The 13,136-nt window shown below is 38.2% G+C and overlaps 1 protein-coding gene across 1 annotated transcript in view; it reads right to left on the bottom strand.

The window, feature by feature from the left end:
* GRID1 (glutamate ionotropic receptor delta type subunit 1) overlaps positions 1-13,136 on the bottom strand; it is a 544,725-nt gene that overhangs the window by 109,111 nt on the left and 422,478 nt on the right. Inside the window, exon 6 of the mRNA XM_037400885.1 lies at positions 4,478-4,651. Coding sequence (XP_037256782.1) covers positions 4,478-4,651 — 174 coding nt within the window. The remainder of the gene's footprint in view (positions 1-4,477; positions 4,652-13,136) is intronic.

Genomic DNA, 13,136 nt, shown 5'->3' with positions numbered 1-13,136 from the left:
GTAAATGGAGAGCTCCAGAAGTCAAAAGAGGTAGCCTAAGCAGAGAGGAAAAGCTTGTTTCAGGACATACCTGGGGTTGTAGCTTCCAAACTGCTTGCAAAATCCCACATGGCCAGAGGACACCCACGGTTGGTTGGGGTTTTCTTAACCAATTCTTCTGCTAACACACTTTGTATAAAACATATCCCATTGGGCTTCAGGGAGAGATTATGTTCCTCAATGGGCAGTAAGGTCAGCTCAAAGATACATTTCATTCATGTGGTATTCAGAAAAAAATTCACTGTGACTGAACACCTGGCCAAAGGTCCAAATTAAATTTAGCTGAAGAGACATGCAAATACAGGTTTGTAATGAAAAGAAAAGAAAAATGATGGTCATCAATCCTTTATGGGAGAAAGTAAATGCTTTTAATAGGGCTTAATATTTTCTGCCCCAGTAGCACTTAATAGCTGTGTAATAACAGCAGTGTAAATAGGTCAAATGAGACTAGGCTATTTAGTTGGACAAAACTGCAGGAGCAGGCCCTTCAGTTTAGGCAGCCAAACACACCTCCAAGAAACATCTCCATTTACAATAGTTAAACTGCAGTCATTCCTGAAGAGAAGACAGATCATAAATCAAAATGGAGCTCTGCAGGAGCAACTGCTAAGAGGTGCCTACAAAGATACCTGATGTCTTCAAGTCTTTGAAGAATGTAATTTCTACACAGGGAGAGGAGTAGCTGTTTCAATGAATACCCTCCCACACTTCTCAACATCTTCCCTTCAAATATGTCCAAGCAGTGCCTGGAATAGTTCTTCAGTAGAGAAGCTGGACTCTGAATCCTTTGAGGAATAACCTCATGAATGTTGTGACAGTTTGCTGGGGTTTTCTTTTTTGCCTTTTTAATCTTACTATATATTTTGGACCATTCTAAATGATTTCAGGTACACTCTGTCCCTGTAATATATTTTAATATAAATAGAATCTCACATAGATTAAGCTTGGTCACTGTAAAAATGGTAAATATGGGAAGAAACAAACTAATGGGAATTACATTTCTAAATAAATAACTTTCTTCAAGAACATAAACAGAAAAAATAATTTGATTTTGAGTTTATGAACACATCATGAATAACCTGATGAAAGAAAAAAGATCTTCACCAAAAATCAATTTGTAAATGGGCAGCAAAACTAATACTTAAAAGGGGAAGATTTTGGAAAGAAGCAGGCTTTGCATTAAAATGTCTTCAAATTGACTCTGTAAGACTATGTCTGAAATAATATAAACCGTTTAATAGTGGTAATCCCAGTAAACACCATTCAAATGCCATGCAGGGATACATACCAGGTCTGTCTAGGACTAATCAGATTTAACTATAAATCCTGAAGCGCTTCAGTATTCTCTTCCATATGAGGCAATACTGACAATGCTGATGGCCCAGAGCGCAGGATACACATCACCAATGGAAGACAGCAAGTTCTAAACTGTCTCTTTTCCACTTACAAAAAAGTAAGAGAGATGGACACAGAAAAGCATATATGAAGGCTAAGAAAGAGATAAATGTTTTCCTCTGAAGTCTAAAATGGCCAAGGCAGAAACGTTATAGAGCTTTTTCTCCAGTGGAAGTATAAAATCAGCTGGGTATATTATATGTGCAAGAAATAAGGGCATGAGCAAAATTTTGACAAGTAGGTTGATGGAATAAGATTGGCTTTCCACAAAGCATTCAGAACAGATGAGTTTTTGGATGAGCTTGCAGAACAGCCTGATCTTTAAAAGCCTTGTCAGAATGCCAGACTGGGATGATCACCCGCTGAAAACAACTTTCCAGGATATGATACTAAAGACACTGAGAACAAAATCATTCCGAAAAGACTTTCATTAATTTAGCTAGAACAAAGTTAATAATCCATGACGTAAATGTTTCTTTCTTTACTAGCTTGTTAAAAACGCTAAGTTCTCCCCTATAAAAATCTTACAGCTAGAGGCTGACAGAGATTAGGTTATTCTTCTTCAAAGTCATTAAATAAATAATTAACCAACAATAGCTTGTAAGTTACCTTGACAACAAAGAATTATTAATATGAGATTGCCCAAGGGAGAATGAGCCAGGGATTTCCAAACTGTGGTGTTAATCAAACTACTTCAAAGCAACGGTCACTGCCTCTGGTGGATTCAAGCAGCCTGACATGGAGCTGGGAGCTACTGCAGCCTCTGGCAACAGGGGTAATTTAGTGATGTACTTCTGTGCAGCAAAAGGTCAAAACTATTTTTTAAGCAAGAAAAAGGAAACATAAGATTGGAAGTACCTGAATTGGAGGACCATTAATAACGTGTCATTCATACTTGGAAATTAATTTGAGCTGTATGCCCACAAGGTGTTACGTAAGATGTTTCGGCAAAGCCTGTGAAAAAAACGCAGCCTCGGAACATTTCTGATAGAACTGCACATGCTGAAAGCATCCTATATTCAATCTGTAAAAACTACAAGATAACTCAAGATATACTAGGGGCAGCTAATTTCAGAGATCTCACACATGCCCTTCACCTTTCATATTTCATTCCAGTGTGGCTGGACATGAGAGTTGTGGAATCAGCTTCTAAAAGGAGAACTTTATAATTCTGTACTTCTTTATATCTCTAAGTTCATAGAGAAGGAACTAATGAACAAAGGATAACATTACTGTTCCCTTCTCTTAAAGACAGTTTCTAAGATGGTATAATATTTCTGGAAGACAGAAACGGAGATTGTTTTCCTTCTTAAAAGCCACATTTGGGAATCAGCAGGGGGGAATCCTTCCTAAAGGGTCCTTGTCTGTGAAATTTAGTAATAGGCCACAAGGCTGTTGAAGCAAGCAAACCAGTTACTCTTTTAGCAAATAATAACTTGCTCAGAGAGGTCCGTTGGAGCCCTTCAGATGAGTCTCTGAGATTATGCATAAACCAGCACAGACAGCAATACTCAAAACCCTGCTGTAATGTAAGATCATTCCCCAATGATGGTTTATTGGTGCAGGATGGATAATCTTTTCAACATACTGGAAATTGCTTTGATCCTCTGAAACGAGTGGCCTTTGTTCTCATTACAGCATACCTCAGAATTACTAACAAAGATCAAAAGTGTCTTTTCTTTCTAAGCCAAGATAGGCATAGCCTTTCCCCTGTGCAGAAAGACTAGACCAGTGCTTCAGAAGTACAGTGCCTGTGACTGACATTTCCCAAACTTTGCCACTGCTATGACAGAACTGGAGTTGGCAGAGGTTCTCTTCAAGGAGGAAATGTCCATACCCCTCCCCTCAAAGGATTTCAGTGTCTGCAGTTACAATTTTTTAGTAGGGCAAAAAGAAGTAAAACAAACATCCCCATCCATGTTCCTTGGAAAATCTTGACCTACTCCTCTTCCACAAAATCTCCCTACCTCTCCTGGTTTCCCATAAGCCTCACACTTTGCCCTTCAGAAGCAATTCCAAGCCAGCACGTAAGTTCCCTCTAGAAGGACACCTCTCCCCACGTTGCCTTCCTGATGAGGCTGCAGCAGCCAAAACTGCCAACAGCCCCCTCCCCATAGCCTAACCCAGCCCTTTCTAGACCCACTCTAAAACAATACCCATGCTTGCCAACTCACAGGCTCAACCACTGTGTTCTCACTCAGTCCATCTCAGGTTGACACTAAATTTGCAATAAAAAGATTCTAATCAAGCTTAGATTCTCGGTCTCACTAAAGTTTTCAGCTTTATCCAACAGCTTCAACAGTGATACAAGTGAGATTCTTCTCTGTGTCTAAACCAGAAACACATGGAGTCCTGTTGAAAGTCCAAGACCTGTGTTTCTAAATTATTGCATTATCCTTGCAAATAGCACCTAAAATTGTATTTAAATTACTGTAGGAAAAAATTGATAACTGGGATAAATTGCCAAGAAATCTTGAGATGCTGCTTACACCAGAGTCAAATCCGTTACCAGAATCTGGAACTTGAACTAGTACTGCATACTTCACATGCTCAGACAATTATCAGCTGCTAGAGGCTGCTGAGGCTATTGAAATGGGACAGATAGAATACATCACCTGGGTTCAGGCATTTAACTAAATATGAAATGCTCCACAGACTAACACCTATCAGAGCTCTGTTATCGTCCCAGATTAACTCTTTCACAACAGATGTCTAATAGGCATAAACACGATAAGCAAGCAGTAACATCACAAGATTATAACAGCAAAACTTTTGCTTTTTTCAAATAGAAAAATATTTTTAATAGAAAGAAATATGCAATATCAGTTCTGAGTTAGTGCAACCACTTGCTGGTACTGCATGGACATAATATTACATCTAAAGCACTCAGTCCTGGGAAATAAGTCAGGAAAACTTGACCAACTGTTATATACTTAGATTCATCTGTTCTCATTTTATTCTTCCTCTGAGGTAATATAATCACAGAAAACTATGTCATGTCACATTCCTGAACTGGATTTTTCTGCTGGGCACATCTACTGACCTGCAGCATCTGAAGATAGCCTTCTTGTGGATCACATAGCAGTGATGATATTCGGTGATTGTTCCTCATGCATCTCTGATTGTTGTCCCGTGAGAGAGGGAAAATTTGCCGGATCACTGTCATCCTCCCCAGAGCACTATGTACCAGCTCTAATATTTCATTATCAGTAATTTCCTGTGAATGGAGACGCAGTCTTTTAAAATCATATATTTGCCCAGACATTTTATATATTCCTTTCATTATTGAATAAATGTTTTAAAAAAGACAAGAGAAGAAAAAAAAAATACAGATGCACATGCTTAGTCTAGGCCAAATGTTTTTGTTTTGGGTTTATTAAAAATATTGATTTTTTTTATGCATCATCTGAAACAAAAGAAAACAGTTTAACACAGTACCATCTATCTTTGCAATACTAACATACTGAAGTGGTAGTTCCTCATAGAAAAGAACCAAAATGGTCTCAACAGGTTTCTAAGTAAAAAACAAGAGCCTTCAAACCAAATTTGTATAGAGTTTTTGTTTAACAGAATAGAACCTCACCACATCGTCAGAACAAAACAATAAATTGAAAACATAACCATCTTTAGAAAATATGGCCATTACACCTGAGAGCAATGTTACAAGAAAGTACTTTGCTCCTAAGAACAGTAGATCATTTCTGCAGACTAATCCTGATGATGACTCAAGGGAGTCTTTTTATTTTATCTATATTAGGAAATTGAACATAGAAGAAATGTCATGGAAAGGATTGACACATTTAGGAATGCAAACTTCTGCACACAGGATAATTTTGGATAAGATATAAGGAGATCTCAAGGACAAGCTTCTCTTCTTTCCAGGCTTCGCACTGTCTAAAGCATCTTTGCAGACCTTCCCTTGTTCCAGCCTTCTAACCCATCCTGGGACAGAGCTTGCATCCCCTTCTATTGCAACTGAAGCCAACGTATTTTGCATTTTTAAAAAGCCACAAAACCAAAACCTCCTTTTTTTTTTTTTTTTTTTTTTTTTTTTTTTTTTAATCTCAGGATAAATGGCTTGAAAATCATAGGCTTAACTGATCCTGAAATTGTGACAGCAGTACAGCTTGTGAAAGGTTATTTACTGCCAGGAATTCCCTGTGAGGCAGGACAGGCAGTAGCACCTCTGGCTGCATCATTCCCCCAGGCATCTCCTCTGCAGGGAGCAGCTTTACATTCCAGCTCCTTACCAGTGCCACCAGCAGCATCTGCAAGTCACACCAGCCCATCTCCAGTACACACTGGCTGCACCAGCTGCCCAGCTGTGCCAACTCATTGCTCGGCCTGCACAGGGCTGCTCTCAGCCCCTTGCAGGGTAGGGGGCTGCAAATAATTCCTGTTGCTGTACTTGGTGAACAGGACCCACACCTTGTGATGTGTCATCAGCAGAAGTGAACCTGGCCCTGTAATTTTAACATTCAAGAAAAACAAAAATTTTGTTTTCTTGCTGTTTTCTCTGTCAAGCTGTGACTGAAATGACCATGGGGTTATTATAATTACTTGTTACGGTTGACTAGTACTGTAGCTTTGGCTCAATATAGTCCTTCTTTGCCGATCTCCCATCATTTTTTAGGAACATGAATTTTTAACTTTACAGAAGGTGAAATTTATTGCATTAATGACAGACCAACTGGTGTGGCATAAAAACAGAATATCAGAAAATAATAGAAGCCAAAGGTTTTGAGGCTTAATAGAAAATGCTGGGCAGCATCTGTAGCCTTGCAGGGAGACACCAAAAGAGACCCACAAGCTCTACAGATCCCTCCAGACAGCTGCCTTGGATTTCTCTTCTGTGGGGCTGAGGGATGTTAAAGCCAGGCAGCATTTCTAAGCTGTAGTCTGAGGGATAGACAGTTTTATGGGATAGCTTTAACTCATAAACCCCTAAGCTGTACCCCTTGGTGGACAAACTGAGACTGAGTGGCTGGAAACGGGGTGGAGTGGGGGGAAATATCACAAATCATCAAAGCCTTCAGTTCACCTCACATCACGCACATTTTCTGTCCTCCCCAGGTGATGCACAGCCTTTCAAAGACATCTTATAACCTATGTCAAAATGCTTGACCTGAGATGTAAGCCTGTATGTAGCAGACCAGAACTGCTTCCTCCATGGGATTTCCAGAGGTAAGGTAACAGAGGAGATCAATTATGTTAGATGCATCAACCCAGGTGCTTCCCACTTAGTTATAGGCACCAGTGAGACCTGAACATAGAGCCTAGTTACTGTACATCCAAAGAAGAAAAACATGAGCCTCTGGAGGGAAATTGGGCTAAATCTGACTCTGAAAGTGCCACCCTTTTCTGTCTGGAGAGCTGACAGTAGCTAAATCCTTCAATGCCTCAGTTATGTATGTGATGCCAAAGGGAACAAAGCACCTCTGTTTTTTTCAGCTGATGGACATTCCTGCCAGCAAATGATCCATTCGTTTTAGAAATTGGGTTCCTTTTTAGAAATGTAAAAGCATAGAAAAAAGAGTTGTTGTTGGAAGAGCTGGGAACAAAAGGTCTATTTCTGCATTTTTGAGCTGGTGCTCTAAAAGCTGAAGGTAACTATGGGCCTTTCCATGTCAGGTCACAGGGCAGAACTGCCACAGGCAGCACCACAGGGCACCTCAGGCTGGGCCAGGAGCAGGGAAGCGTGGCTGAGCACCTGAACTGCAAAGGATTCAAGGTCAGCACCATCCCACCCTGGAGAAGCCCGGTTACAGCTTCCCTGGCCAGAGGACCGCATCCATTCCTCTTGTCTGGCACAGGCAGGCCCTGCAGATTCATTTCCAGAAAGCTTACGGTCCTGGCTTAGCAGCATGTGAAACCTTAAATGTCACATGCAGAAAGGTCATCCGCATTCTGACTGTGATAAATATGGGGAGGAACAAAAGGAAAAAAAAAAAAAAAACAACCAAAAACCCCCACCACAACAACAAGCCAAAAAAGGAAAAACAAGTATACGGGAAGTTGGATCTTACTTTTACACCCACCAAAATAACAGCATACATCCAAAAAATAGTTCTAAGCCTTGGAATCACAGGGAAAAAAGCATTTCACACTGATCTTACAATTAAAAGCAATTCGTCGAGCTATTTGTTTAAAAGTAACATATTTTCTTTCCTGTACATTACATGAAAATTTTCTTTACACTGTGAAACTGATAATGAAGTAAATAATTTAATTTGGTGCTAGAGATGGTTTTCTTTCAAACAAATGTATCCCAAATTTCCAGTCTTGTTCTTGGATTATTGCACAGCACAACAGAGTACACAGTAATTATCATTCATGCCACACATGAATGCTGTACTCTTAAGTAGAGCCTATCAGCTGGTGTGGCCAGGTAAGCACTCCTTGCAAAATTCCATTTCACACGCCCACTTTTTGGCTTTTGTCATCCCATGATGTTGCTACTGCAACATGGGGTAAATCTTGACTTAACATAGATGGTGGCTTCTGCTTGTTTGAGGGATACACTTTAAGGGAGGTTAAAGAGCCTAACTCTCTACTGCTTAGCAATTTTAACAGCACTTTGCACTCAGACCTGTAAATACCGAATTTCTTGAATGAGAGCCCTTTACCCAGGCATGAAAGATGTTCTCTTATCTAAGTGCTCTTATCCTGCATTTTTCCTTTACTAACAGAGAGAATTTCCCTATTTCAAATATTTCAGGGACCCCTTAAATATTTTAGTAGGCAGGCACAAGTGTAAAATGGACTATTCACCCAGGCTAGCAGTAGTTCACCTAACTCAAGACTGGGAGGGTATTCCTTTAAGCACTGTATTTTCTGTTGATGTGGCATATTAATGGTAAAGTTGACTCTTCAAGAATTTGTGGCATTCATTTCTCTATTTATTTGCACACAAATATTGGTCATTTGGGGAATTCATTCATCTATTTATCTGTACACAAAGAACTCCAGTTAGTTTGTAATACCTAGCTATATTGCTCAGGGGAATATTTAAATCTGCTCTAGTTCTGCTCAACTATCATAACACAAATTGCAAAATGAGGCAATTATGCTTCACATTACAATCTCTATTTTCCTAGAGGTAATGACAGAAAAGTATAAATTTTAATGACATTAATAATTTAAAGAACCAGAACAGATTTCCAGAAAGCACATCCTGGAGAAAACTGGAGGATTAAACAGAACAGCAATGAGGACAAAGATGCTCATGGAGACAAGCTACAGATTAATGTGGTTCGATACATTTTGTTGGGTTATTCTAATATCCCTCAATGCACTACGTACATCTGCAAAGGGACACTTGTTCACTTGTTGAAAATCCAGAAAACATCCTTCAGTTAGCTGGTTTTTAAAGTGTTAGCAACAGCTTACCCTGTAGACAGATTTATTCAATGCTGGCTTCTCTGCATCCCACGTGAATAGACACACACACAAACACACACACACACACACGTGTGTTAATCTTTTAAGGCAAGGGTACAATCCATTTGTCGTAACACAGAAGACATTCTATACAAGCCTTCGTGACCACCTGTCCAACTCCCATCCTTATAGTCCTCCCACACACTCAACACTACCTCACTTCTCTTTCTTTTACCCAATACTCCTAAAAATCTCTACAGATATGTATTTATAATTTAATTGAATTAGCTCTATTTCTAGGTACACTGGGTGTCCAGAAATCTTTCTCAGATAATAGAAGGGTCATACAGTAAAAGATCCTGTAATTTAACAAAGTATTATTCCATACTAAAAAGTAATTATCTCGGGGGGGGGGAAGCAAACCTAAAAAACACCTCACAAAATGATAGCTATAAAAAGCTAGACAAAAAAAAAAAAAATCTTCACCAATTTTAAAGTTGGTTTCACTGATAAAACAACTCATAAAAGCTCATCTAACCTTACTTCTACCTGAGTAAGGCTGTTTCTGTGTAATTCAACATCATTATAATTAGGTCAATTCTGAACCCTACAAATTTCTTCAAGCAGGATGCAGGTACACATGCAGTACCGTTTCATGTATATGGACACCTCTCAAGCATATATAAGAAAATCAAACATTTTTGTGAACATAAAAAATAAATAAAAATTCTTCAGCATCAAAGATAGCAGCCAAAAGGAGAGAAACAACATTTCTTTGGGCAAGCGGTAAATATAAAGTACTGAGAATAAAACTGGAATAAATTGTAACTATAAATTGTTAATTTTTGCATTGAAATATGTCACTTGCTATATCTTAAGAAATTTTCCACAGTGTGTTCCTTGCATTTCTATTCAATTTTTTTAGTCTTTGCATTTTGTATAATAGCATAATTTGGAAAGATCTTAGGATGCTTGCCCTACTTGCATTTGTAAACTATCTTTAAAAGTCTGCTTTTTTTCAAGAAAAAATAAGGCACAGGGAAGTGTAAAAAGTTTATTAACTTGTTACCAAAGTGAACACAAGCATCATAACACAGACTGATGCTTTAAAAATAAAATAAAATAAAATAAATCTTTTGGCACTTCCATATGTAGAGAAAGGCTGAGCAGAATTTCAGTCTTCCAGACAGTCTTGGTTCTTTTCAAGTAAAAATGAAACAGTAACAAGTTGCAGAGGCTCATGGGTCTGATGGTTGATCACCCAAAATGTATATAATATAGGAGTTTCTAGGGAAAAGACAAAGATTTTCCAAATAAATGTAAAGGACAAACATTGCATCCATAAAGGATCTTTCTTCCAAAGTCATTAAGTTTCCCAAAGATTACTCTACAAGCCCTGTGCTAGAAAACACTGCTCATCATGCATTATCTAACACCTTCCTACATGCTGCCCTCGGAGAAAAAGCAGATTGCTGAGATAGACTTTATCTGATAATTACTATTCTATTTTCTGCTCATTTTTCTCAACCTTTGAAAAATATTTGATAGAGGAAAATAAGAAGTGCCCAGATGATAGCTGAGAAGCCATTTGATTCTCAGATCAAGAGGATGAGTAACTACAGGGATACTGGCCAGGCCTGATGTGATGAAAGTTTTTTTTTAGTTGTTTTCTTAAACAACTATTGGCAGAAGCAATGGAGCTGCAGGATAGAAATGGAAAGTAAAGAAACACGTCACACCAGAACAGAGGTGATGGAACACTTTCTTGTCCCTCATATAATAAACTGCCTCTTACAGACAGTGAAATTGTGGGGAGGAGGGACCTACGAAAAGAGCAGAAATAAAAGAACTGAGATAGAGTCAGGAAAAGGATTAGCAGAAATGTGTTTTGAGTGAACGGTCTGAAAGGGGAAAGCAAAAAGCATCAATAATTTTTTCCTGCACTTTGATCTGACTGATCACCTACGTTCAGTCTGGGAAAGTTTTATTAATCAGCTGAAGATATAGAAATTCATATGTTGGGAGCATCACCTGCATCATTTTGAAAGCATCATCTGTCCAAAAAGGAAGAAAAAGGTCAACTGCTGTCTAAAACTTTTGACTCAGCTTCAGGTGATGTGGATAACATCATTTCAGCATGGCTCAGAGTTCCCCAAGGCCCTTAGCACTCAAACTTCCTGTCTAGTGCTTCTCGCCACTGATGAAACATGCACCCATGCTATATTTCCAAATCTTTTTATTACTAGATTTTTTCTTCCTAATTCACTTCTCCCTTCTCCTCTCAACTACGACCACTACTACTGACAAGTATCAGCATAGTTGGGAGGAATTTAACCAAATACTTTACAGGTGCAATTGCTATGGTACTTCCTCTGTGCTCACTGTCTCCAGCTTTTCCAAACCAGATCTTTTCTGTGGACTGAAAAGAAAACATTGAAAAGCATCTTTTTCTGGATGTTAATTAGAGTTTAGTTTTATTTTTCAATTAAAGCTTACAAGAATTTCAGCTGTCTTCTAACTACTGAATAATTTGCTTTCCTATGGTTTTGGAATCTGTATAATACTCTATTTCTTTAGCTTCATGCTCTTTGGGATTTTTATTCAAAACAGCTTTTCACCAATAACAAACTAGCCCCTGACTTTTTAAAATGTATTTATGGTTAGCACTGTACATATGAAGCAAAATAAAGCTATTGATGTTTTTTTAAAAGCCCTAGTTATTAAAGCTCAGATTAGTACAAAAAGATTGGCTGGCTTACTACATTCTATTAATAAAAAAGCATCCTTCATTTTACAAGAGCCATTATGAATACAATTTACCTTTCTGCTATCCACCCTGCAGTGTTGCAGCATTGTTTGGAGTTTGTTTGTTTTTAAACGGGACAAGTAACAACACAAGCTTTTCTTAGTGATAAAGAAATGAGCCCCTATTCAACCTTAGAGTCAAAATGCTCTGCATAGAATTAGACTATATGTTGAATTGTGCAATACAGAAATACAGTCCCCATGAACACACGCACTGGGAACTGTGCTAGTGCATCTACCAGGACAGTTAAGAGCATGATTCCTCCCTGTTTTACAAAGCTTAATTCTGGAAACTTTACAGTAGTTCACAGAAAAATGTAATGGAAGAATGCATGACACTGTTAATTTGCAAAATAACAGTGTTTTGTTTTGTTGTTGTTTTTTTTTTTTTTTTTTTTTTAATTAGAAAGAACTCCCTTTCAGTGTTGGGACATGACAAATACCCATATTGGTTGGTACTTGACCTGTGAGGATTCCCCTCGCTCCCCAGTACATTTCTTTCCTACAGAGTACCTGATTATTTAGACAGTGAGGAACTAAAGTAATGACATTTCCACTAGTTCTCCTCATTATTTCCACAGTTCCAGTTTGAGAATTTAGAAGTGAAAACTGTTTGAATTTCAGCATTCCATATCATACAGAATGTGGTAATTCTAAGACTAATGAATCAGGGTAGTAAGAAGTTATTTTGTGTTAATAACAAATACCCCTTTGTATCTGATCTGATGAGGGTTAATCTGAACCAATGAGAATCAATTCAGTGGAAAAGCAACAAATGAAAACTGTAGTCAAGTAGAAGCTCTAACCTTTAGTTTTCAGACTTTCTTTACACCTCATAATGAATTCTATTTTTAAAGCACTGAAAATGCCAGTAATTCATTCCTAGGCATCTTTCCATCAAAACTATATACAATTGTAATATACTCCTCCATTTCAAATGACTGATAATCATGAAATATGATGCCAGGTTTATCCCTGGCTAATTCAAATCACTGGGGCTACCCCAGTGATTTGGCTGACAGAATCTCATCAAACGCAATTGCTCTAGCTTGTTCAGCAGTAGACAGAGAAGGGTGGAATTCCACACTGATTGGAAATCAAATGTGAGTCACAGTTCCCATAAATTTCATGTTTGCCACCAGAAGTACTGAATAAATGATTTGATAGAAGTATATGCAGTGAATATTTGCATGAACTGTCACTGCCATACTCATATTGAAAAATGGTATGTGGAAAGTCCTAGAACAGAAGGTGCAGATCAGACAATACACAGGGGTGTTCATAATACCATTGTATTTCTCTTCCCAAACTGAGATCTGGAAATATTTAGCAGACTTATATAATGTGAGTAGGATGTTGGAAAACATAATAAAGAAAAATGAAAAACAATAGCAGAACCAGGTATGACGACAGAGATGACGAGATGGAAGAAAGTAACCAAGAAAGCTGTTTCTATTCATTATCATATTTAGATCATAAACCACTTCCCAATACTCAATCTAATTTTTTACTGCAGA

This window comes from Falco rusticolus, chromosome 9 (assembly GCF_015220075.1).
Source record: "Falco rusticolus isolate bFalRus1 chromosome 9, bFalRus1.pri, whole genome shotgun sequence".
Lineage (NCBI taxonomy): Eukaryota > Metazoa > Chordata > Aves > Falconiformes > Falconidae > Falco > Falco rusticolus.
This window is presented reverse-complemented; position numbering and strand designations above follow the sequence as displayed.